The sequence below is a fragment of the Gadus chalcogrammus genome, chromosome 17, assembly GCF_026213295.1.
Source record: "Gadus chalcogrammus isolate NIFS_2021 chromosome 17, NIFS_Gcha_1.0, whole genome shotgun sequence".
NCBI classification, from domain to species: domain Eukaryota; kingdom Metazoa; phylum Chordata; class Actinopteri; order Gadiformes; family Gadidae; genus Gadus; species Gadus chalcogrammus.
In genome coordinates, this window is record NC_079428.1 from 14,742,531 (window position 1) to 14,769,604 (window position 27,074).

General features: G+C 48.4%; 1 protein-coding gene across 1 annotated transcript in view; it reads left to right on the plus strand.

The window, feature by feature from the left end:
• LOC130369800 (dynactin subunit 1-like) overlaps positions 1-27,074 on the plus strand; it is a 41,307-nt gene that overhangs the window by 13,421 nt on the left and 812 nt on the right. The window contains exons 11-30 of the mRNA XM_056575357.1: positions 378-575; positions 1,074-1,278; positions 1,816-1,894; positions 2,937-3,096; positions 3,346-3,450; positions 3,542-3,733; positions 4,062-4,175; positions 15,352-15,504; positions 15,745-15,905; positions 16,784-16,952; positions 17,931-17,999; positions 18,276-18,488; positions 19,422-19,583; positions 21,471-21,602; positions 21,903-22,028; positions 22,613-22,755; positions 22,837-23,009; positions 25,278-25,399; positions 25,923-26,118; positions 26,529-26,696. Of these exons, the coding sequence (XP_056431332.1) occupies positions 378-575; positions 1,074-1,278; positions 1,816-1,894; positions 2,937-3,096; positions 3,346-3,450; positions 3,542-3,733; positions 4,062-4,175; positions 15,352-15,504; positions 15,745-15,905; positions 16,784-16,952; positions 17,931-17,999; positions 18,276-18,488; positions 19,422-19,583; positions 21,471-21,602; positions 21,903-22,028; positions 22,613-22,755; positions 22,837-23,009; positions 25,278-25,399; positions 25,923-26,118; positions 26,529-26,696 (3,040 nt within the window). The remainder of the gene's footprint in view (positions 1-377; positions 576-1,073; positions 1,279-1,815; positions 1,895-2,936; positions 3,097-3,345; positions 3,451-3,541; positions 3,734-4,061; positions 4,176-15,351; positions 15,505-15,744; positions 15,906-16,783; positions 16,953-17,930; positions 18,000-18,275; positions 18,489-19,421; positions 19,584-21,470; positions 21,603-21,902; positions 22,029-22,612; positions 22,756-22,836; positions 23,010-25,277; positions 25,400-25,922; positions 26,119-26,528; positions 26,697-27,074) is intronic.

The window sequence follows — 27,074 nt, forward strand, 5'->3', positions numbered from 1 at the left end:
TCCATCCATCCACCCCCTCTATCACCCCTCCATCCATCTACCCCCTCTGTCACCTCTCCATCCATCTACCCCCTCTATCACCCCTCCATCCATCTACCCCCTCTATCACCCCTCTGTCCATCTACCCCCTCTATCACCCCTCCGTCCATCTATCCCTCCGTCCATCCACCCACCCCTAATCCTCCTGAGCCCTCTTTTATCCCTGCATCCCTCCATCCATCCCTCTCCCTATCATCCCTCTCTCAACCATCCCTCTATCCATCCCTCCTTCCCTCACTCACTCCATCCATCCCTCTATCAATCCCTGTCTCCCTCCCTATATCCTCTATATTCCATCCCTCCATTGTCCCCTCCCCTCCATCTCTCCCCTTCCCCAGGAGGAAGACTCCCTGCGGGCCCAGGTGAAGGACCTGGAGGAGAAACTGGAGACCCTGAAGATGAAGCGGGCGGAGGACAAGGTGAAGGTGAAGGAGCTGGAGAAGCACAAGATCCAGCTGGAACAGCTGCAGGAGTGGAAGACCAAGATGCAAGAGCAGCAGCTGGACCTCCAGAAGCAGCTCAAGGAGGCCAAGAAGGTGAGGGTCCACTCGGCTAGTGTGTGTGTGTGTGTGTGTGTGTGTGTGTGTGTGTGTGTGTGTGTGTGTGTGTGTGTGTGTGTGTGTGTGTGTGTGTGTGTGTGTGTGTGTGTGTGTGTGTGTGTGTGTTGCAATATTGTAAAGCACTTTGAGTATTGTATTGTATTATAGTACTTAACTGTGTAGCAACTGCAGTAGCTGCTATCATGGCTGTAACACGGGGAATTGATTAGCCTAGCGATTGTGGTACTTGCACTTGGTTCTAGGAACATCCTTTCTGTACCGACAGCGATATATTGATGCACTTCTTATGACAAATGTAAATGGCCACTGGTTAGAAAAGCACTTTATTTAAATGCAGTCCATGCACCATTTACAAACACAAAATCAGGTTACAACATTTAAAAAGCCCACATTTAGGGTGCGGACCGAGGTGAAGGAGTGAGCCCAAAATAAGAGCTCCTCTCACCACCGTTGTACGTTCTCTGCACCAATCAGGAAGCGCGGGAGGCGGTGGAGGGCAAGGAGCGCTACATGGAGGAGATGTCTGACACGGCGGACGCCATCGAGATGGCCACCCTGGACAAGGAGATGGCGGAGGAGCGGGCGGAGTCGCTGCAGGTGGAGGTGGACTCCCTGAAGGAGAAGATGGAGGAGCTGTCTATGGACCTGGAGATCCTCAAGCACGAGATTGAGGAGAAAGGTGTGTGTGTGCGTGTGTGTGTGCCTGTGTGTGTGTTTTGATGATGTGGTGTGTGTGTGTGTGTGTGTCCTATGCAGACATTTTGTTCAGTGACCACCTGCTTGGTACGACTCGATTTTGTGTTACATTTCAACTAGCTCGTAGCTTAAATAACCTGGACTCCTCGTCAATGCTGATTGATATCGATCATTAGTGTTATCAATAAAATCCCATCCTACAAATGATTACTTTAAAAACTAATAATGCTGGCCATCATCTTTGTTCACAAGAACCGTACTTTGGCCACTCCCAGAACCCTCCCAGTCTGCTGAGCCATGCTGGTTTTGGTCACAGCCTGTTGGAGAACCATGTTATTGAGATGTTTGGATTCTGAAAGTGTCCAGCCTACTGACTGGAAAGGCCTCAGACACATTGCAGCTTTCCGGATTTGCCTGAGGCAATGATCATTGATTAATTCGATTGATTTATGTGTGACGTCCAGTTCCACTCTCTTATAGTCTGACTCTCTCTCTCTGGGTCGCTGTGTCTCTCTCCCAGGCTCAGACGGAGCCGCCTCCAGCTACCACGTCAGACAGCTGGAGGAGCAGAACGGCCGCCTGAAGGAGGCTCTGGTCAGGTCAGTGTCCCCCTGACAACCACACATACCAGACACAATGTAACACAATAAATTACAACGAAACACATGTAACGTGAACACAATAGAGAATGACACACATCATGTAACACAATTGTGAGGGACCGGCGTGGTCGCCCCACGTATCTGGGATACGGCCAACTGGAAATTGCGAGTGTGGGCAAAAATGAGGGCAATGGACTCAGGACTAAGAACAGTGAAGTTTAATTCTCATTAAAACATTCACAAAAAAATAGAGCAATGTTCCAAAAGCAAAGGAAATGGCTGTATCAGTCAGCAAACAAAAACTAAGATAACAAAACATAGCATAACCTAACCAAAATATATGTCTTTCGTACTGGCCTCATGTCAAACCAGCACCACCTTCAGCCCCCAAACACCAAATGAGCAGCCCTTAAATAGGGAAATGCGAATTGGCCCAATCAAGGCCGTATGGGCCAGACCATTAGTTGGGGGAACATTTACCTAAAGCTACCTTACCATACTGCCCCCTACCGGGACGGAAGACTAACTTCACACCAGCCCAATCTAATATATATATATACACACACACAATATAATAATAATAATAATAATAATAATAATAATTACTCGAATGAGAGACAGTGAGAAGGGGGAGGATTTCACCTTCTCACAACAATGGAGAACAACAACAACACACATCATGTAACATGATAGAGAACAACAACACAATAGAGGAGACAACCATTGAGATGAGATGATACTTATTGTGTTTAAGAAGTAACTTATGGGGCTTCAGGCATTCTGGCTGCTAGGATAGTGAGGGGAGGGAGCGAGGTAATAATAATAATAATAATAAATGAAATTTATATAGCGCTTAATATGGTACTCTAAGACGCTTAGGGGTTAGGGAGGAGAGAGTAAGGAAAAGAGGGAGGGAAGGAGGAGTGAAAGAGGATAAACGGAGGGTGGGAAGGAGAGGCAAAGGAAGAACAGAAAGAAGGACGGATGGATGAAGGTAGGAAGTCTCTCCTCATAAGGTGCATCACTCTTCCTCCTCCAGGATGCGGGACCTGTCGTCGTCAGAGAAGCAGGAGCATGTGAAGCTGCAGAAGCAGATGGAGAAGAAGAGCACAGAGCTGGAGACCCTGAGGGGCCAGAAGGAGAAGCTGCTGGCCGAGACCAAGGTGGCTGAGGCCACCATCGACGAGCTGAAGGAGCAGGTAGCTGTCCTAACCACTCTGAACCGCTCTGGGCCACTCTGAACCACTCTGGAGGGCCAGTGCCCAGGTTCAAACCTGTATGACCGGGTTGTACAATGCAGGATCTGTTTACAAATTGTGGTTGCTGTAAACATCTTTCTCTCTCTCCCGCTCTCTCTCTCTCGTCCTATCTCCGTCCTTTCTCTCTCGCTCTCTCTATACCCCTTCCCTCTGGGTCTTTCTCTACCTTCCCCACCTCTTCCCCTACAGGTGGATGCGGCCCTGGGTGCGGAGGAGATGGTTGAGACTCTTACAGAGAGGAACCTGGATCTGGAGGAGAAAGTGCGGGAGCTGCGTGAGACCGTCGTTGATCTGGTCAGTCTTCCTTTTCTCTCTCTGTCTCTGCCTCTCTCTCTCTGCGTCTCATTTCTAAAGCCTTTGTGTTCTCCTGCTCCTTCTCCTGCAGGAGGCAATCAACGAGATGAACGACGAGCTGCAGGAGAACGCGCGGGAGACGGAGATGGAGCTGCGGGAGCAGGTGGACCTGAGCGGGGCCAAGGTGCGAGAGGCCGGCCAGAGGGTGGAGGCCTCTCAGGAGACACTGGCAGACTACCAGCAGACCATCAGCAAGTACAGGGAGCTCACCGCCAGCCTGCAGGTGGGGACCCTCAGCACCTCAATGAGACCCAAGGGGGCCCCCATGAACCACACTTAGAGCCAGGGACCCCCACACACCCCACTATGAGCCAGGGCCGGGGGAATGTATTCTGAACCAGTTCCATAAGGGGTCACAGAGTTATACCGTTATAACGTTTCTTTATCAACAGGTGGCAGCGTCCACGATGCAGCCACTAATTACACAAATAACCACTAGAAAGTGTGATAATAGCCTCGAAGGTTCCAGTGGCGATGTCTTACTCACATTGCTAATTGTAGCATTGACAAAAAAAATGTTTGAAGGACACAACATACGTGTGGTTGTTTAGGAGACCAACAGGGAGCTGACCAACGCCCAGAACACCAACGCCGAGCAGATCCAGGCCCCCACCGAGCTCTTCGACTTCAAGATTAAGTTTGCCGAGACCAAAGCCTACGCAAAGGTAGGCCTGAGACCTGGGTCAACACTCACCAGGTGTGTTTATTAAAGGGGACATGTTATGAAAACAACACTTTTCCTGGGATTTGGGGTGTTGTTTTGGGTCTCTGGTGCTCCCACACGCATACAAACGTTGTAATAAGTCTGTACACGATTTTTTGAGTGGGATATGCATTTCTGAAGTCAGTCAACGAGGGTACATTTGAATTTTTCCACCCACTTCCCCACCCCCCTCCAATCAGAGCATAGATAAGATTTTGTGGACCAGCGGACAAGCGCTGGGTGGAGATGTTCGCACATTTCAGAAGCAGGGAGATTCCATACAAAAATAGATGACTGCCTGGCAGGGAGTCCAGCAGAGCTGCTGGACTGCCGCCGAAGCTCTGGCAGGCAGTCCGGCAGCTCTGGCGGGGGGAGCTCGGCGGCAGTCCGGCAGCTCAGCTCTCGGGAGTACAATCCCTTTCTCCTCAGTACGTTTACATGCACAGCTTAATCAGATTAAGGCCATAGTTCGATTATGCTCCTCAATTGGACAACTGCAATTGTCCGAGTATACATGGCGGTGAGAAAATCGATTCATTGGCCGAAGCATTTCTTTCCCCGGTACGATAGGTGGCGCTGTGCCCATTTCAACTAGTTGTAATAGAGCCACCGGTTGACCTCTTTACGTCACTAGCATCAACAAACTCAGGCCGCCGCAGCATTCGAAAAATATGTTTTCAGTAGACAGCTGTCAGTTCTCTTCGGGTCCATGTCATTTCTCCGACACTCCATTGTTCCGACTTCGCGGTCGTATGCGGACTCCTCCGGCGGCGGAGCAGCCGGAGGAGTCCAGCCGGAGGAGTCCGCATACGACCGAAAGGACGGAAATGGAGCGTCGGAGAAATGGACCCGAAGTGAACTGACAGCTGTCCCGCATACAGCAACAATCCCTTTCTCCTCTATGTCGCGTTTCAATATGGACTTCAGAGAGTCAAAGCCAAAGTTCCTTTACCCCAATTCCCTCTCCACCATGGCCGATATAACCCCCTACGAGTCTTTACGCGTTGCTGAAGTACCAGAGAGTCGGAGAACCTGACGCAGTCTTTAAGATTCATCATTTCAGAGAATATCCCCGTCAGTTCGGCCGCGGCGCAATGAATGAATAAAGATCGTAAAAAAATATTTATTTTGACAGATGTGCCCGAAGTTACTACTGTTAGGGATGTGCATTTCTGGCAAAAAATACTGCTCGATATTAGCTGAGATGTATTCGCATAATATTCGAAAATTGGTCAATCAAGAACCCCCCACGCACGCACGCACCTCGGATACACGCACACACAATGACACAGAGAGAGGTTTTTATGATTTGCATGAAATCAATCAGTTTATTTCAACAACTGCGCCATCAACATTCAACATAAATATTTTTCAACGTGGGCTTAGGCAGATAGACCTACATGCGCTGAAAACGGATCGCTATTTATTTTACTGAGCACAGCCTCCATGACGGTGAACTAGACACGGTGTGTCTTTTTACAATTTATTCGTTACCAGCATTCGTAGTGTTGATCAACAGAGAAATAGTCCGCCAAAGACGTTGACGTTGCTTAGCAACCGAGGACGCTATTCACCACCGGAAGTTGTAAAGGCCCATGCAAGTCAACGGAGCGTTCAACAGCATTGAGAAGAGCCGTGTAATAAATAACGATAGTCACATTCATTATTCGATATTCTATGTGACTCAGACTATTCGACGATCGTTGCCCATCCCTAACTACTTTACAACCTCGTTGATGACCAACATTTAGAAAGACATGTAGGCCTTCTTTTAATTCAGCCTTGGGTGAAATCCAAGTGTTACCGAAGTGTTAATTATTGACAGGCTGGGTACCTTATTCGTAGTTCCACTAACTTAACAGTACACGTCTTTTGCAAAGACACAACCGGACTCGTTCATTCACTTAACTGATACGCGCAACCGCTCGCTCTCCTCGCTCGTTCACTCACTCGTTGAAGTCACTCACACACATTCTCGCGCACACACATACGCTACTCTCGTAACAGAAGCATAGTTTGTACTGAAGACTGCATGTTGATGAGGATTCACTTCTTATAGGGGTAACCACATTTGCTTCCTCCATCGTATTCGCCTACTTTTTAAATAAATAGCCGTCTCTTCTGTTTTCCGACGGCGACAACAACGTGACTATCGTCTCCTTATACTTCCTAGTCTCGAGCATGCGCAGAACGCAAAATCCGATCCGACCCGATACATGCACACTTAATTCGACTAACAATCGAATAATCTAGGTGTCTTAATTCGACTATGAGTAACGCGATTCGATTATAGTTTGACTAAGGTGTACATGCATCTTAATAATCCAATCATAGTTGGGCTAACCAAATAATTCGATTTTCTTGAGGGTCATGTAAACACACGCGGTTCAATCTGGACTTCAGAGAGTCACAGCCAAAGTTCCTTTCCCCCATTTCTTCTCAACCATGATAACCCCATGGATCACCCCCACTACGAGTCTTTACTGGTTCTGGAAGTACCAGAGACGTCAGACGCAGTCTTTATGATTCATAATATCATCCGAGGCCTACATAGCTTTTGGCTGTGATATTAGATATTATATTATATAGATCTCAGGCATGCAAACTAGTCACCTTTCGGCGAAATTCGCTGTTTTGTAGACAAAATTGACCACTTGTGTGATTCGTGGAGATCGGTCTGATGGCCACCCATGGATTCCTTGTAGCGCCTGCTAATACATTCTCAATGGAGAGGCGAGCGTACAGAGAGAAGACGCAGCATTCTGTCAGGCGGCACGACAAGTGGGCGCACTCCCGTGGAACTGTCGCTTGCATGCTCGTCGAACACATGCGCGCGCTCGTGAAGCCGCGCGGCCAGCCGACAGCGCGAGCGGAAAGTCTCCTACCATCTGAAACGGCCAAGCGTGAGCCCACCGGAGCCTTTAAATGCCTCGTTTCCACGAGCGTTTCCACCGCCGACAGTACCCTCATGGTAGGCCGGATGTCGATCGCCGCGGCAGCTACGTAAACATCCCGAAGGTGAACGACGAGAACTGATTCCCAAAACAAACATAACAAAATTATGGTCACGTAAATAAAATATACAAACGAACAGAGCTTCGTCTCCCCGCGACCTTATATTATCTAAACGTTCTCATCGATTCAGCCAATGAGAGTGCAATCGCGTGTAAACAAATGATAAGGCACCACCACACAAGTTAACTAACGATCGCTGTAGGCTTCAATATCATGCAAGCACTTTGTTTTCTTTTTATTTTGTTCTACATCACAATTGCATGCTTTAATAAAGTATTGTCTTTAATAGGTCCATGCCCCACCTCCTTGTTCGCCCAAGCTAACGTTTTACGCGACACGTCCATTGTCCAGAATAATACCTTGCGGTTTGTTTTTATCCCCATGTCACGCCCACTTTTGGCGGTGGAAACGCGAACCGTGCCGCAACTTTGCGAACCGAACCGAACGCACCCTCCGGTGGAAACGCGCCAAAAGAGAATTTTTCAGCGGGTCACCAGTTGTGTTGATACATACTAGTCGATATAGCCGAGAGAAGTCGCTGTTTTGAATGCTGCAAAACAGCGAAAGCGGGCCCTTGAGACACTGGTCCAGGCCAAGAAGAAAAATAAATAATGGCATACTCCTATTGCCCTGTCCTCCCACCAGTACCGCGGGAAGTAGGGGTGCTGGGGGTGCTGCAGCCCCCCCTGTCTGAGGCCCTGTCTTATCACAGAAAACGATAATTTCTAAAAACTCCGGCCAAAGTGGAGATTTCTGAAAACGCCGGTTATGTGTTGTCGTGTCAATGGGGAGAAACAGGATTTTAGGTTCTGAAGAGTCACATTATGCACAAGGAAATGCTTAACGTCATGTGAGCGCCCGCTGTACCGAATTGGTCCGAATATAAACACAAACCCCATTGTAAGACGGCCTATATTTGGAAAAAAGATTTGAACACCAGATCTTGTTTTTATAAATACATAAATTGCATTCATTGAAATAAAAAGGCATGGAATAAAACACTGCATTGCCACTAAACAGTAGTGCCAATCGGCAGTACTGATGTGTACACCAAAGACTATTCCTGACACTCCTCTGCCCCGCTGTGTTCGCTCTGGCTGTGGTCGCTCCGCACTGTTTCGGCCCGTGGCAAAGCGAGTCATCCTCGCTGCTGTCCAGGCGCGTCGTTAGACCTGGGCATTCGGGGCTATAGCCCCGGATCTTTTGGGATCAGCCCCGGATCTCTGCCGTAAAAAAAATAATTAATAAATAAAATAAAATTATGTATATATCTATATATATATATAGCTGCTTTCATACACGTAAGTACTGGCTGCGAAGACGATCGCGTTGACTTCTGCGGTCTGTTCTGCCTCCATGCTGTCTGCGTCAAACCAAAACAAACCTGAGTGACAGCGGCCGCACTTATCACGCCTCCTGCAAATGTACGTAATATCCCTCCCCTTGCAATGCCGGCGCTGGCACTGGCCGCGGGAGCAAGATTTTATTCAAACAAAAATGCATCAATCATTGTTTTATTCTTTCATTACACAATTTCTTTCATTCTTATAAATAAAAAATATATATAAATACATATATAAATCTAGCCAACTTGTCAATCAAAATTAGTCTTGTCTTGTCTCTTGTGGTTGTTCATTCTAAAACACTACAATCTTTTGAGAAGCAAATGGTTGCAGCCTCTATAGGCTTACTGTGGCGCTGATGTGAGTACTGTATGCATGCAATACTACTACTCATAGTAATAATCGGAGAGGGTTGAGAAACAGTGGGTTGAAAATCCATTCTGGTACCTCATTTTGAAAATCCCCAAAAAAGAAACTTCACATAGGACTGTCTTTCCATTTTTAATACATTGCTTTGGAGGTTTTCAATCTAACATCCCACTGGTTTGATTTTACCTAAGAGAAAAATGTTTATTTTTTATAGCATCCACAGCAGCCATAATAATGAGATTATGAGACAATGAGAATGAAGCGGCAACAGTGTGACTGTGCAGAGTGTGAGAGATGGCTTCAATGTATGACCAGGGATTGGTGGTGGCGTTACCCAGGAAGGGCGGCTGTAGTTAACTGCAAGCAACAGAACATGAATAGTGAAGTGGAGGAAGGAGTCGAAATGAGACTTCATTAACAGATTCATGTACAGCTCAGATTTATATGGAGATAAGCTTCTTAAACAACTTGCATATTGGCAAGTAACAGAAACAGTCTGGGAAGATTATTTTTTCATTATTTAAATCTACATCCTGGTTACACGTCGCGCGATAGCGCATATCAGAGCGCATATCATTTCATGCAAGCGAGTGTTTACTTCCTGGTTACAGGTCGCGCGATAGCACATATCATCTCATGCGATCTTAAAGAGAACTTGACGTGAACAGTTTAGGAATGCATATTCCGGGAAAACATTAGAACTCTGAAATGCTGACTAAATATAAAGCATGTTTTTATCTGTAACATTAAACCTACACTGACAATTAGTAATAACTTAAAAATGAAACATAAAAGCAGACCACTACTTACTTGCCGTTGCCTGGCTGGGGGAGAAAGGTCCGTCGGAGCAGCGATGGCTTCTTGACATCGGGTAGGTGCACGCAGGCTATATAGGCTATTCTAATGTCTTATTTTTGCACTGGCGCTCGGCATAGGCGACCTATGTGTTGGGGGCGCCCTTAATTAATTAATCGATACATTAATGAATTAATTAATTATTTAATTAATTAAGATACCGTAGCACGCAGGAGTCAGGACGGTGCTCCCCCCCCCGGGCTAAAGCCCCGGATGTTTTCAATTGCTAACGACGCGCCTGCTGCTGTCCAAGGCATTTTGAGATGCAGCATTTATTTAATGCTCATATGACCTAGTGCTGAAAAAAAGTTAGATGAAAAAGTGTGAGGGGAGCGGTGGTGCGCTAAACTTGTTCTGTGTGCAGCTGGATGTGAACCATGGTGTGCACACAACGATCGATTTTCGACTGTGCGCGCATGCACTGGTGTAATTGAGCTGCGCTGCTATATATCTTTTTTATCAATGTAGTGAGTTGCGAGTCTAGTGCGGGCTGAGTTTTTTTTTTCCAGCACCCCCTGCTGAGAATACGTTCCCGCGGCTATGCCTCCCACCTCTTTTTATTCTTCTCAATATTCTTTCTTAATTTTGTAATAAGTTATGTACCTATTGGGGCTGCCCTTGCACATAATAAATTAATGCTTTGTTCGTAATTGTGCGCAGTCCTGTAATTTTTTTTAGCTTGTGACAAACCCTAATACATTACAAAAGTAATAAAAAATGTAAAAGAAAACTACCCGGAGTATAAACCTGGAACCCTATAGTGGGTCTGTGTTTTTCTCAGCTCACGCATCATTCTCACCTTTTTCGACCCGAGCCAGTTTGCATGCCTGAGATGTACATATTAATATTAATAATAATAATATTATTATTATTTTATTTTTTTGCTGGGCCGTTATCGGCGTTAACGCGAAACTTTTATCAGGCGATAAAAAAAATATCGCCGTTAATCTATTTTCAAAGTTTGGTTGGGAGCTGGGCATAGGCGTCACCGCTTGACGCGTCCCCACCAGTTTTCGTCAAGAATCATTTTGTACCCACCTCTTGTAAAAAAAACAAAACTTGAGTTGAATTATTGTAACGTGAGGGTTCGATATGTGGTGGTGGATCACTCTTTATGAGAATAAACAGCAGGGAGACGGTCGGATGACTTTCTCAAGCGGTACTTTACTTGTCAACTCACAACCACAACACTACCTTGTTCGGACCCATCACGTGACTGAACTAACCAATCAGAAGCTAGAATTTAGACTGAGGTAAACGTGAGAGAGGCAGATTCAACAGAATATCGTGACTGTGTTAAATATGTAAACATGTAAATATGTAAGTAATAATTGTGTAACATAATAAATATGTGAATGATTAACTGACTCAACATTGTAAATACATTTCTAGCAAATTAACTCCAATATAAATTATATTAACTTAAACACCAACATTATTATGGATTATTACACGGCTCTTCTCTATGCTGTAGACTGCTCCATTCACTTGCATGGGCCTTCCCAACTTCCGGCGGTGAATTACATTTGATAATTCACCGTTGCCAAGGATAATTGACCGCTGTCAAGGTAAACGAAAGGACTTTTTGCCGTTTGCCGTTATAATCTAGATTCATCTGGATTAATTCCAAAATGAATCTAGATTACAGAAAATAATCTATGCCCACCACTATTATTATTATATAATATAGATATAGTGCTCCAGGAGTCCGCAAACGGCAACAATCACTTCTTCTCCATGCTGTGGTTCACTCTGACAGCTCATTTGTATGCAATAGGTAGCAGTTCATTTGCATTAAAGCTACAGACGCCAGATACAGCACATTCTGAAGGGACTGAAACAGAGGGGAATCGTGGTTGGCAAAATGTTTTTGCCTAAAACCTATTTCCAGCAAACAGCTTCAAAAACATGTTTTCTGGAACTCGTATACTATGTTTACTTGTTGGGAAAACTCCATAATAGGGATGGGCACGAGTAGTAAATTCCAAACTCGAGTGATCGAAGGAATTCCTCGAGGATCAATCGAGTACTCGTTTAATCAAATCTATTTTTAGAATGCAACGCATCTGCAGCAGGAATAGGCCTTATGATGAACGGCAATATTACCAACCAAACATGTAATGCTTATTCTCCATCAAAACAGTCAAGAGTTATCAGAGTATTCATTATTTATTTTTGCAAACGTTCAAAACACATTTTCCTTACAAAAATAAATATGCGTCTCACAATTTAAATCACGTTGAACCAAGGCCTGTAACCATTGCAAATAATTTAAAGCTGCAAATAAAAAAGCAAATGGACTATGGAAATACTCAGCGTTGTGATCTTCTCTATACGGCCGGGATTAAAGCTGCGTCTTGCGGCGGTGAAAATAGCCGACACACTTGGTTGCTGCGGGTCTGCTTTCCCGAACTCACCGTTGTGTTTCAGGAACATATGTTGCCGCATATCCGATGGGCTCACCACCTGTGGGAAGACCCGTTGGAGTCGGGTGCGCAGCCACATGGGTGGCAGCGAAGGTCAGGGGTCTCGACGGACCAGACCCGGGGGGCAGAAGCTGGCTCTGGGGACGTGGAACGTCACCTCGCTGTGGGGAAAGGAACCGGAGCTTGTGAGGGAGGTGGAGCGCTATCAATTAGATCTGGTGGGGCTTACCTCCACGCACAGTCTCAGCTCTGGTACCGTACTCCTGGATAGGGGTTGGACTCTATTTTTCTCCGGAGTTGCCGAGGGCGTGAGGTGCCGGGCGGGTGTGGGGATACTCATAAATCCCCGGCTGAGCACCGCGGTGTTGGAGTTTACCCCGGTAGACGAGAGGGTCGCCTCCCTGCGCCTAAGGGTTGTAGGGGCGAAAACTCTGACTGTTGTTTGTGCGTATGCACCAAACAGCAGTTCAGAGTACTCGGCCTTCTTGGAGACCCTGAATGGAGTCCTGTATGGGGCTGCAGTAGGGGACTCCATAGTTCTGCTGGGAGACTTCAACGCCCACGTAGGCAACGATGGAGACACCTGGAGAGGCGTGGTGGGGAGGAACGGCCTCCCTGATCTAAACCCGAGCCGTCGTTTGTTATTGGACTTCTGTGCTAGTCATGGATTATCCATAACGAACACCATGTTGCTCATAAGTGTACCTGGTACCAGAGTACCCTAGGCCGAAGATCGATGATCGATTTCGTGATCGTGTCATCTGATCTGAGGCCGCATGTTTTGGACACTCGGGTTAAGAGAGGGGCGGAACTGTCAACCGACCACCATCTGGTTGTGAGTTGGATCAGGGAATGGGGGAAATTTCCGGATAGACCTGGTAAGAAGGACTTTCGGTCGGCACCAAAGTGTTTCTGGAAGACTATCCGGCACCTCAGGAGGGGGAAACGGGGAACCATCCAAGCTGTGTACAGTAAGGATGGGACTCTGTTGACCTCAACTGAGGAGGTCGTCGGACGTTGGAAGGAACACTTTGAGGAACTCCTGAATCCGAATAACACGCCCTCTATGTTGGAGGCAGAGCTCGAGGTTGATGGTGTTTCGTCGTCAATTTCCCTGGTGGAGGTCACTGAGGTAGTCGAACATCTCCGCAGTGGCAAAGCCCCAGGGATGATGAGATCCAGCCAGAAATGCTAAAGGCTCTGGGTGTTGAGGGGCTGTCATGGTTGACACGCCTATTCAACATCGCGTGGGAGTCGGGTACAGTGCCAAAGGAGTGGCAAACCGGGGTGGTGGTTCCCCTGTTCAAAAAGGGGGACCAGAGAGTGTGTGCCAATTACCAGGGTATCACACTTCTCAGCCTCCCTGGTAAAGTCTACTCCAAGGTGCTGGAAAGGAGGGTTCGGCCGATCGTCGAACCTCAGATTGAAGAGGAACAATGCGGTTTTCGCCCCGGCCGTGGAACTACGGACCAGCTCTTCACTCTCGCAAGGATCCTGGAGGGGGCCTGGGAGTATTCCCATCCGGTCTACATGTGTTTTGTGGATCTGGAGAAGGCGTATGACCGGGTCCCCCGGGAGAAACTGTGGGAGGTGCTGCGGGAGTATGGGGTAAGGGGGTCTATCCTCAGGGCCATCCAATCCCTGTACTCCCAAAGCGAGAGCTGTGTTCGCGTCCTCGGCAGCCAGTCAGTTTCGTTCTCAGTGGGTGCTGGTCTCCGCCAGGGCTGCGCCTTGTCACCAATCCTGTTTGTGATATACATGGACAGGATATCGAGGCGTAGTCGTGGTGGGGAGGGGTTGCAGTTCGGTGGTCTGAGGATCTCGTCACTGCTTTTTGCAGATGATGTGGTCCTCATTGGATCATTGGCCTGTGACCTTCAGCACTCACTGGATCGGCTGGCGGCAGAGTGTGAAGCGGCTGGGATGAGGATCAGCACCGCTAAATCTGAGGCCATGACTCAGGAAACCGTTGGATGGCTTACTCCGGGTAGGAAATGAGTCCTTAGCCCAAGTGAAGGAGTTCAAGTACCTCGGGGTCTTGTTCGCGAGTGAGGGTACTATGGAGCGTGAGATTGGCTGGAGAATCGGAGCAGCGGGGGCGGTATTGCGTTCGCTTTACCGCACCGTTGTTACGAAAAGAGAGCTGAGCCGCAAGGCAAAGCTCTCGATCTACTGGTCGATCTTCATTCCCATCCTCACCTATGGTCATGAGGGTTGGGTGATGACCGAAAGGACGAGATCGCGGGTACAAGCGGCCGAGATGAGTTTTCTCAGAAGGGTGGCTGGCGTCTCCCATAGGGATTGGGTGAGAAGCTCAGCCATCCGTGAGGAACTCGGATTAGAGCCGCTGCTCCTTTACTTAGAAAGGAGTCAGCTGAGGTGGTTCGGGCATCTGGTAAGGATGCCCACTGGGCGCCTTCCTTGGGAGGTGTTTCAGGCACGTCCAGTGGGGAGGAGACCTCGGGGAAGACCCAGTACTAGGTGGAGAGATTATATCTCAACACTGGCCTGGGAACGCCTCGGGATCCCCCCGTCAGAGCTTGTCAATGTCGCCCGGGAAAGGGAAGTCTGGGGCCCCCTGCTTGAGCTGCTCCCCCCGCGACCCGACCCCGGATAAGCGGACGAAGATGAGATGAGATGTTGCCGCATACTACTTTCTGGTAGCTCGATTTCGCTTGGCATATTTTAAATTTCACCTTATGATCTCCTATTTCTTTAAAGTATTTCAATTCTTCGCTGCGCTTTGCTTTAACCGCCATATCTTAACTTTTTTAATTCTGGCGTGCCTGCACACGGCACGGAACGCGCAACACAGAAATGGATACATTTCATTTTCTTTCTGCCCACGCCATGCGTTAGTGGCGCCGACAGAAAATTGATACATTTGCTTCAGAAAACTTCTCGAGTTTGCCTGTCCACCAACCGAGTTCATTTGTAACGAGGAGTACTCGAGTAATCGATTCCTCACGCCCATCCCTACGCCATAATATGTCTCCTTTAACAATACTTATGTGACATCGGTATGCCTGAGACCTGGGTCAACAATCACCTGGTGTGTTTATTAACAGTATTTATTTCCCCTGTGTCCCCACAACTCGTGTAAAGGAGAATATGTTATCTTGCTCCTCAGGCCATTGAGATGGAGTTGAGGAAGATGGAGGTGGGCCAGGCCAACCGACAGGTGTCCCTGCTCACCTCCTTCATGCCAGACTCCTTCCTCCGCCACGGGGGAGACCACGACTGCCTCCTGGTTCTGCTGCTCATCCCAAGGCTCATCTGCAAGGTGTGTGCAAGGGAGAACTCCCGCAATCCAAAATGGAAGAAAGGTTGACCCCTGAAGTGAGATCCCTCCTTCAGGGACAGGAGGGCCATTGCTGCAGAACTCAGAGCATAATATAAGTTAATATAAGATGGTTGGTTACCAAGAAACAATGGTTAAGTCAGACAAAGTTATTATAAAATAAATGATGAACAGCTCTCGCTGTACCAAAGTGCCAACGTCTTTGTGGGTTTCATTGGGCAGGCGGAGCTGATCAGCAAGCAGGCCCAGGAGAAGTTTGACCTGAACGGCAACGTGCTGAAGGGGCCTGAGATGCGGGGCCCTCCGGGGGAGCAGCTGAGCTTCGCCTCGGGCCTGGTCTACTCCCTGACCCTGCTACAGTCCACCCTGCACAAATACGAACAGTAAGACCCCGCCACGCCCTACCTGACCACCCTGTACTGCTGTAGACACACCAGCAGTAAGACCCCGCCACGCCCTACCTGACCACCCTGCGCTGCTGCAGACACACCAACAGTACGACCCCCCCCACGCCCTACCTGACCACCCTGTGCTGCTGTAGGCCGCAGACACAGCAACCGTAAGATGCTAAACACGGTGGTGTTGTCGTCTAGTATGTAATTCATGACTTTTTCAGATTCCTCCCTGACACAATTAACATCACAACACAGTACAGAGTTAATAATTCCGGATATTTTGCCTCGCTGAAACTGCTTCACAGTTCGTTGATGTTATTTGTGCTCGGCTGTAGTAGTGCCCACACGATGAACCAATGCCGTCATGAACCACTAGTTGGAACCAACCCACGACTAATGGGGCTCTCACCTCGATCTACATGTAATCTACTTAATAAATGAAGTCCAATCTTCTGTAAAACAACGGGTGACTCCTACTCACCTGGAGGAGCTCACCTTGATCCAGAGTAGATGGTAAATGGACTACATTTTTACAGTGTTTTTCCAACCAGTGGCCAATCATTGCGCTTTACTATACTGCCTAATATTCACCCATTCATGCACACATGTGCACACCGATGGCGGTGATAACCAATCAGAGTGACAGCCAGCTCATCAGGAGCTGTGAGGGTGAGGTGTCTTACTCAGGGACACCGCGACACTCACACACCTCGAGGAGTCGGGGATCGAACTAGCAACCTTCTGGTGGTCAGCCAACCTGCTCCATTTCCTGAGCCAGTATGTGGAGAATGCCCAAGTAGGAGAACTTATCTCCAGGTGGATCCGTTATGCCCTCCCTCCTAACCCCCCTCCTCTCTGTGGTCCAGGGCTCTGGATGGCTGCAGCGTTGAGGTGTTCAAGCTGATGGGCACGCTGTACTCTGAGATGAGCGTGCATGAGCGCTCCCTCGACTACTTCATCGACCTGCTGCACAAGGACCAGCTGGACGAGACCGTGCAGACCGAGCCTCTCACCAGGGCCATCAAGTACTACCAGGTACTCCCAGAACAACCAAACTCACTCACTCACTCACTCACTCACTCACTCACTCACTCACTCACTCACTCACTCACTCACTCACTCACTCACTCACTCACAGACTCACTCACTCACTCACTCACTCACTCACTCACTCACTCACAGACTCACTCACTCACTCACTCACTCACAGACTCACTCACTCACTCACTCACTCACAGACTCACTCACTCACTCACACACCAGCAGACACAGACACTCACACTAGCACGCTCACTCACTCACTCACACTAGCAGACACACTCACTCACTCAAATTAGCAGACTCGCTCCCACTAGCAGACTCACTCACTCACACTAGCAGACTCACTCACACTAGCAGACTCACTCACTCATACTAGCAGACTCACTCACTCACACTAGCAGACTCACTCACTCACTCACACTAGCAGACTCACTCACTCACTCACACTAGCAGACTCGCTCACACTAGCAGACTCACTCACTCACACTAGCAGACTCACTCACTCACTCACGCACTAGCAGACACAGACACTCACACTAGCAGACTCACTCACTTACACTAGCAGACTCACTCACACTAGCAGACACACTCACTCACTCAAATTAGCAGACTCACTCACACTAGCAGACTCACTCACTCACACTAGCAGACACACTCACTCACTCACACTAGCAGAATCACTCACTCACACAGTAGCAGACACACTCACTCTCTCACACACTAGCAGACACACACTCACACAGTAGCAGACACAGAAATACACATCATCATCATCATCATCATCATCATCATCACACAGAGAGAGAAACAGAGAGAGAGAGAGAAACACAGAGAGAGGGAGAGAGAGAAACACTCTCAGAAACACAGGCCCACACACACTAGCAGATGTGTGGAATGAAAACCGTGCAAATGTCTACATAATGTGTGTGCTGGGTTAAAGTGTATTCCTTTTGTTCTTGTTGAATTTTTCAGCACCTGTACAGCATCCACCTGTCACAGCAACCTGAGGACTGTACCGTGCAGCTCGCCGACCACATCAAGGTACAACACACACAAAAGGCGGAGTCCTGTTGTTTCCCGAAAGTAGAAGTCAACGCTACTGTTCTCCTAGGAAAAACATAGCTTTGCTTCATCAACAATATTTAGATTATATTGTTCTGTACTGCTCTTTTATTTATTGATCAATTATTGTATCTGCGTGTACTGCTGCTATTTCCCATCCTGTATAAATAAAGTCCATTTGATTTGAGGCTTGTAGGTCGAGCCTCTTGTCACCATTAACACTACGACTAACCAGCCACTCCTCCCCGGCCATAGTTCACCACAGTGGCTCTGGACTGCATGGGGGCCGAGGTGTCCCGTCTGAGGGCCTTCCTGTCTGCCGGCCAGGAGACCTCCGCCCTGGCCGTGCTGTTGAAGGACCTGGACACCTCATGCTCTGACATCCGCCAGTTCTGCAAGAAGATCCGCCGTCGCATGCCAGGCACTGAAGTCCCGGGAGCGCCCGCCGCTCTCACCTTCACCGCCTCGGTAGGACGCGTGCACACGGCCTGGAGCGCTGGCTATAGAACAGGGCTGCGCCCTATTGGGATATTTAGTTTTTCTGCGAAACCTATTGCAATATGACAGATGATCAAATGTTACAATTAATCGTAGACATTTATTTTTATCATTGTATTAATGATTGGGTTGATTTTTGTAGCGTTACAAACTGAAGAGCTTTATGGTGGTGGATTAAATGGGGAAATACATTTGTCGTGTTGCCTTTGGTTGTGGTAACGGTACCTGATTTTGGTCTTCTGGAACCAAAATAATTCCATACAACTGACTTTGGGAATAAAATCTTATTTTTGCTGGCTCATTTTAAAGTTTAGATCTATGACTAGCGGGGGCTGTCTACGACTGCTTTGGTGATCTGATCCTTAAATGATGGTCCAGCGATCCAAATATCGCACATGCGGGATACGATATGTGGTGCAGCCCTATTATAGATGGACATGATTCCTCATCAGGGTTAATCAGGATTTCTAACATCCCTTAATCGCGCATCCGCACTATTATCACTTGGTAGCTTGTACGTAAACCCCCAGAGGTGGGATAAGTGGCGTTAACCGACCTATTCACACCCAATTCCAAGAAACTTTTTCCAAATAACTATGGTTCAAACAAGGCCGAGGCCCCCTGGCTCCTCTCGATTGGTGCGTCTCTCTAACCCCTCCCCCCTGGCTCCTCTGGATTGGTGCGTCTCTCTAACCCCTCCCCCCTGGCTCCTTTGGATTGGTGCGTCCCTCTAACCCCTCCCCCCTGGCTCCTCTGGATTGGTGCGTCTCTCTAACCCCTCCCCCCTGGCTCCTCTGGATTGGTGCGTCTCTCTAACCCCTCCCCCCTGGCTCCTCTGGATTGGTGCGTCTCTCTACGCTCCTCTGGATTGGTGCGTCTCTCTAACCCCTCCTCCCTGGCTAGGTGGCGGAGACACTGGCGGAGTGCAGGCGTCAGCTGACCCGGGTGGTGGCCGTGCTGCAGGAGCTGGCGGCGGCCGGGGCCCAGATGATGGCGCCACTGGCGGAGCAGGACGGGCTCCAGGCCCTGCGGCTGGAGGAAGTGGCCTTCAAGGCCGTGGAGAAGGTGGGGTCACCTGAAGGAGCTGCTGATTAAGGGGGGTCTATGTTGATTGAGCGAGTTTTCGGCGGTTGATTCCCACTTGGACCACCCCGTGCTAAGAGAGGTACCCTGAGTGCATACCTAAGAGAGGTATGCACTCAGGGAGTTGTTGCGATGCCCCGGATGAAAGGCTCCACCAAATGGCAAATGTCATATTATTTGTAGGGTTATTTGTCAATTTACATAACAAAAACAAAATAGGAAAGAAATATAAAGAAGCCCCTATGTTGTATTCTGTGTTAAATTTAAGATCATATGTAGAATGTGTTATCTATCTCACCAGCTTCCGCAAAAGACTCAAGACTCACTTGCTCAGAGTTCCCCTACAATCTTCATAGCCTGCCCCTCCCACCCCTCCTACTTATTGTATGTGTACATCCTGACACTTAATGTACGCATATATTGTGTGTCCTACTTAGGGTGCACTCACACTAGGCCATCTGGCCATGGCCGTTGGCCGTTTTCACACCTAACCGTGCTCAACTGGCCCCATTGTTCTCTGGCCTGCACTCACACTAGGGGTGCACTCACACTAGGCCATCTGGCCGTGGCCGTTGGCCGTTTTCACACCTAACCGTGCTCAACTGGCCCCATTGTTCTCTGGCCTGCACTCACACTAGGCCATCTGGCCGTGGCCGTTGGCCGTCGCAACTGTGGCCTGGCCACGGTAGGCTCTTGTACATACGTCATCACGTCGTAATTAACACGTCATCACCAAGCGTCCGCTGCATGGACCATAATAAAGTCTGCCGCCGGTCAGAGTTCTAACAACAATGGACAACAACACAGAGAACACAGTTCGCACTTGCTGAGTCTGTTGCTTATTTGGATATATGTTTACCTTTTAATGGGAAAGAAGGCTCGTCGGCTTTATTATGTCCGCGGTCGTCGCATGGACTATACGTCATCCAGCTCAGGTTGCGTAGCCGTGCGTGTGCGCGTGTCGGCTCATTAGCATCTGTACCGTAGCGGCCCGTGCCGTAGCAGCACACCTCTCCCAAGTGGCCAAATTGGCCTGGCCTGGCCAGACTGGCCACACTCACACTGGCAGATTTGAGCAAGGTTAGGTGTGAAAACGGCCACGGCCACAGCCAGATGGCCTAGTGTGAGTGCACCCTAGGCCATCTGGCCGTGGCCGTTGCAACTGTGGCCTGGCCACGGTAGGCTCTTGTACATACGTCATCACCAAGTGTCCGCTGCATGGAGCATAATAAAGTCTGCCGCCAGTCAGAGTTTTAACAACAATGTACAACAACACAGAGAACAAAGATTGCACTTTGCTGAGTCTGTTGCTTATTTGGATATATGTTTATCGTTTAATGGGAAAGAAGGCTCGTCGCCTTTATTACGTCCATGGTCGTCGCATGGACTATACGTCGTCCAGCTCAAGTTGCGTAGCCGTGCGTGTGCGCGTGTCGGCTCATTAGCATCTGTACCGTAGCGGCCCATACCGTAGCAGCACACCTCTCCCAAGTGGCCAAATTGGCCTGGCCTGGCCAGACTGGCCACACTCACACTGCCAGATGGCCTAGTATGAGTGCACCCTTAGTTATAGTACTTTTTTGTGTATCATCTTATCCTATCTATCTTTGAGGTATACAGAGTATTGGTCAACCTAGTGATTGTTAGTGCTTGGCACTTGGTTCTATGAACATCCTTACTGTACCGACAGCGATATATTGTTTCACCTTCTTCTGACATATGTACTTATTGTTAGTCAAATTTTGATAAAAGTGTCTGATAAATGGCCTGAATGTAAAGGTGAATCGAGAACGAGGTTGTGGCAGGAGATCCGCCGTCAGTCTGACAGACAATCCTCCCTTTTAAGGCTTTTCCTGTTCCACTCTGCAGGTATACGGCCCGCAGGACCTGAACCCCCAGGACTGTCTGCATCAGTCCTGCTGCGCCGTCATCGCCACCATGAACAAGATGGCCACCGCCATGCAGGAGGGAGAGTACGACGCCGAGAAGCCCCAGGGCAAGGTAGCGCCACGCCCATGTCTAGCCTCTCTTCCCAAATGTCACATCAAATGATGTGAAAAAGATTGCTTAAGCTGTGCATGTAGATAACTCTTTTTATTCCATGCTTATTTAGTTTGGGGTTAGAATCGTCTTTTTTGTTGCTAAATAATGGTCACAGAAACACAGACACTTTGGGACTACTTAAACATTAAAAATGGCATGTAAGCTAGAGGAGCAGCCCCAATATAGAGTACAGCGAAGGAGCACTAGGCTTTAGGAGGAGATGTGGAGCCCCTCTAGCCCGTGGTCCTCTCTCCCCAGGTGCCCCCTGTGGAGGCGCGGGCCGCGGCGGTGCGGGCCGAGATGACTGATGCAGAGGGTCTGGGGGTCAAGCTGGAAGACAGAGAGACCATCATCAAGGAGCTGAAGAAGTCTCTGAAGATCAAGGTCCACACACACCTGAAACACCAACATGATGCCCCACACACACATACACACACACCTGAAACACCAACATGATGCCCCACACACACACACACCTGAAACCACCACATGATGCTCCACACACACCTGACACCGCAACATGATGCTCCACACACCTGAAACACCAACATGATGCTCCACACACACCTGAAACACCAACATGATGCTCCACACACACCTGAAACACCAACATGATGCTCCACACACCTGAAACACCAACATGATGCTCCACACACCTAAAACACCAACATGATGCTAATAGCTCCCTCGGTTTGGATTAGATTTGCCACACTCTGATTTCATCAATAATGTCCTCACCATGGCAATTTCATTAGAATTTAATGACGCGACTAAACATAATCAATCACATTTCTGAGTGACGTCAGAGATTTACAAAAACACACGCCCCTAACCCTTTGGTACTATAGGGAACATCCTATCCATTTATATCACTAGTAGCTTTAAGTCACTGTCTGTGCTATATGTCTATACTACATGTCTATACTACACGTCATGCTAATGTCCATGTGATGTCCCTGATGGCCCAGGGGGAGGAGCTGAGCGAGGCCAGCGTGCGCCTCAGCCTCCTGGAGAAGAAGCTGGACACCTCCACCAGGGACGCGGACGAGCGGGTGGAGCGCATCCAGACCAAGCTAGACGACACCCACAGCCTGCTGAAGAAGAAGGAGAAGTGAGCGTCTTCATTGAGACAGGTACACCGGCTCCCTCCTCCTGCGGTGCTCACCTCCTGCTCTCTCCTCTCCACCCACAGGGAGTTTGAGGAGACCATGGACGCCCTCCAGGCTGACATCGACCAGTTGGAGGCGGAGAAGGCGGAGCTGAAGCAGCGACTCAATAACCAATCAAAGATGACCATAGAGGGGCTCCGAGGTCAGCAGGCGGCGTCTGGGATCGCCTCCATTGTTCAGGGTGCGGCCGTACCAGGTGGGTGTGGGCTCAGTAGAGGTTATCTTATCAGTATTATCGAGGTATTGTTAATGTGCTAAAATCTTTCAAAAGGTACTCCTACACACTGAAATCATTTCACTGTGTTTTAAGTTGAAAACAAAGAACTTTTTTTTACATAAAAATTCAAATAATGCAATGCAGTGTCGATAAACACAAACAGGTTGACAGCATGAGAATCCATTGTACAATTTGGACACTTGAACCCCCTATTGAATATTCAGGGAGAATAAGATTGAATGGCACCAACCAAACAATCGTAATTGCATGGTACAGCCTCCAGATGGTGACGAAGAAGATGTGTTCTGATTGAAGGCACCCATTTCCTCTGAAACCCTCTCTCAGCTACCAGACACTGATTGTAAACACCATGTTTAGTTAGAAAATGGTGCCCAGACACTGGATCCTCAGTTCATGGTGGTTTTATGCGATCAAACACAACTTTGATGTTGAGTTTGTTCTTAATTGTTTTTTGCCCCTGTCGGCGAGGTTTAGTCCCAGTTCAGTGTGGTTTGGCTTTCATATGATATATAGTTTGACTAGATCAAAAGTCGTGAACATTTTTGCTTTTGCTGTTTTAAAATACATATTTATTCCATGCTTATTTAGTTTGGGGTTGTAATTGCCTTTGGAACCGAAAAAGTTTTTTTAAAAAGTTTTCAGGCCAGATGCCCAAGTGTTCTTTCCTCCGCAGTACTCAAGAATGTGATGATGAAAATATTAAAAAGACACCAAATAGATAATATGACTTGGGGTTTGAAAAACGTGACCTCAGGTTTTCACAGGTTGATAACCATTACTAGATACTAACGGTACACGTATTTTTACCGAACAGTCACGGTACAGGAACTTCGGTGCGGTTACAGAGGTGTACCGCGGTTCGTAAATGGGGTGTATATAGTATTAATATGGCAAATGTAAAGGCTTGTTTTGCGATGCAGAATTTAAAACTTGAAGTCGGAGTTCCATCCGGACCGTTTAGCCAAAGTATCCGACTCCGTAATCCGCTCAGCAGCTCTCTGTCGGGGGGCATCCCTATGTTCCCCAGGTCCTATGTTCCCCGGGTGCAAAGGGTTAGGGTCAGGTTAAGGGTTAGGGTGAGGGTTAACCCTTAACCTAACTCTAACCATAACCAATCGGAGGAGAGACATTCTAACCAATCACAGGCGTATCAGAGGCGAAAAAGGCGGTACTTGCCCCTACCATCCTACGAAAAAAAGATTTGCTCACAGAGTCCTATGTTCCCCGGTCACATACAAAGCGGGGACCATAGGACCCGGGGAACATAGATACGCTCCCTTCGTCGGGATGTCATATACGCAATGCAATTCGCCGCCCATTCTATCTTATATGTTGACTACAAACCATGTAAGCAGTGTCGTAAATAAACTTCCAAAGCTTTTCAAATCTTATTGGGTGTTTTATTGGTCCTTAAGGTGCAAAGTCAACAATGTACAAAGTAATTAAGGTGCAAAGTCAAACCGGAGAAATTATTCAGGAAATGATTTTGTTAGAGGACCAATCACATCCCTTGCCGTCTCCGTTGCGTCGGTCCATGGAGTCGACGGATAGTTAAAAAATATTGGATGCGAACGTAAGCTACGGAGAGGGTCTCCGACAGGCTCTCCGGCTATTGAGAGGGCTCTCCATGTCTACGTACAGCACTTTAACATGCACACGCATTTGAAAAGGCACCATCCAGGTGTTGCTATCACAACAAAGAAAACAAACGGTGCAAACCCAGCTAACAACACTATTTCATCAACCCCCGTCTGGGAATTCAGAAATGCAAATGCCATAACCAAGTTTATTGGTGTTTTCATTGCTGCTTATCTACGGGTTGAGAAAAAAGCTGTTTTTTTTAATTCCCCCCTTCACTATTAACCGTACCGTACCGTGACTTAAAAACCGAGGTACGTACCGAACTGTGACTTTTGTGTACCATTCCACCCCTACTAGATACCATAGATATTCCAGTTGCTCACGTCCACTTTCCTTCACTTTGATTCTACATTACTTGTACTTCAATTATTAATACAAAAAACTTCAATATCTGTTGGTTCGTCTTTGAAAAGTTGTAACTCCTAATATCCTGGACAAAACCCAGTGGTGAAACATTAAGACAGTTCAAAGCTGTGTTTGCTTCTAAATCGCTTATCATGAGAGTATATTATGAACACTCCTGTACAGAGGACCCCCTAAGGCCCGCTGCACGGCCCCTAACACACCGTCTCTCCTCCCCCTCAGCCGGCATGGCCCCGGCCGTGGCGGGCCCCATGCAGGTGGTGGACTCCCCTCTTCTCCGGCAGCAGGTGGATGCCCAGCGGCTGGGCATGAGGCACCTGAAGAATGAGAACATCAGACTCAAGGTAGGCGCAGCCTCACATGATGTCCACCAGAAGCGCTCATTGGCTGGCACCGTTCAGAACTTCACTGTGATAGGACAAGAAGGAGGAAGTAGACCTTTAAAACTCATTAGGCGGGTTTAACTTTGACGTTTGTGTGCATTTCTACACTTTTGATAAGACGAGAATCTGTTTTAAAATGTCATGCATGGCAAACTGATAACACAATAGTATTTTATATTGTTGATTATTGTGGTAAATGGACTACATTTATAAAGCGCTTTTCTAACCAGTAGCTACTCAAAGCTAGGCACGATATTGCCTAACATTCACCCATTCATGCACACATTCACACACCGATGGAGGGGTTAACCAGCTCGTCGGGATCGACGCTAATAGGAGCAGGGGATTTGAACCAGCAACCCTCCAGTTACCAGTCAACCCGCTTTACCTCCTGAGACAGATGTTTACCTGTGGGAATTCCCTCTTGTCCCATGTGGCTGTGTTTACACAACATAACCAGTAGCTTTCTTCTCGCTCTCCACAGGCGGAGAAGATGAGAGCGCAGCTGGCGTCCCTGGCCCCGCTCTGCCCTCCGAGGCTGCCTCAGATTACCAGCGAGGGCTCCACCTCCACAGAGAGCCTCAACACCGCCATCTACCGGCGCACCGACCAACTGCAGGCCACATTACTCAAGCTCAGCTCCCAGGTCAAGGTGGTGGACATCACCGGGAAGACGCCAGGTGGGTGGTGCCTTTAATCTGTTAGGGTGTAGGGGGAGAGAGGGGTGGAGGTAGGGGTTTGGAGGTGGAGAGAGAGGTAGAGGTAGGGGTGTGGAGGTGGAGAGAGGGAGAGGTGTGGAGGAGGAGAAGGGTGGAGATTGGGGGGTGGAGGCAGGGGTGTGGAGGAAGAAAACGGTGTGGAGGCGTAAAGAGTCGGATGGGATGTAAAAAGGGGTTAGTGGTTTAAGTAGAGGGGGTTGGAGGTGGAGGTAGAGACGAGGTGAGAAGAGGTGGAGGTTGGGAGGGGTGGAGCTAGAGGGGGCCGGATATAGACTGGGTCAGGGCTGGTGCTAAAGGGCTGTAGTGGAAGAGAGGCAGGGTGACGGTGTGTAGGAGTCAGAATGGATAACTATACTCACCGTCTTCAACAGTCAGTGCCAGCGCCCAGCTGCTGGAGCAGACGGCTCGGCTCAAGAGTTTCAGTGATGCCGTGGACAGACTCAAGGTACCTACACCTTCCTCCTCCTCGTCCTCTACACGTTCCTCCTCCTCTACACGATCCTCCTCCTCCTCTACACCTTCCTCCTCCTCCTCTGCACGTTCCTCCTCTACACGTTCCTCCTCCTCCTCCTCCTCCTCTACACGTTCCTCCTCTACACGTTCCTCCTCCTCCTCCTCCTCTACACGTTCCTCCTCTACACGTTCCTCCTCCTCCTCTACACGTTCCTCCTCCTCCTCCTCCTCTACATGTTCCTCCTCCTCCTCTACACGTTCCTCCTCTACACGTTCCTCCTCTACACGTTCCTCCTCCTCCTCTACACGTTCCTTCTCTACACGTTCCTCCTCTGCACGTTCCACCTCCTCCTCCTCCTCCTCCTCTACACGTTCCTCCTCTCTCCTACGTTCTCCTACTCCTCCTCTCTACGTTCTCCTCTAAACCTCCTCCTACAACTCCTCCTCTACAACGTTCCTCCTCT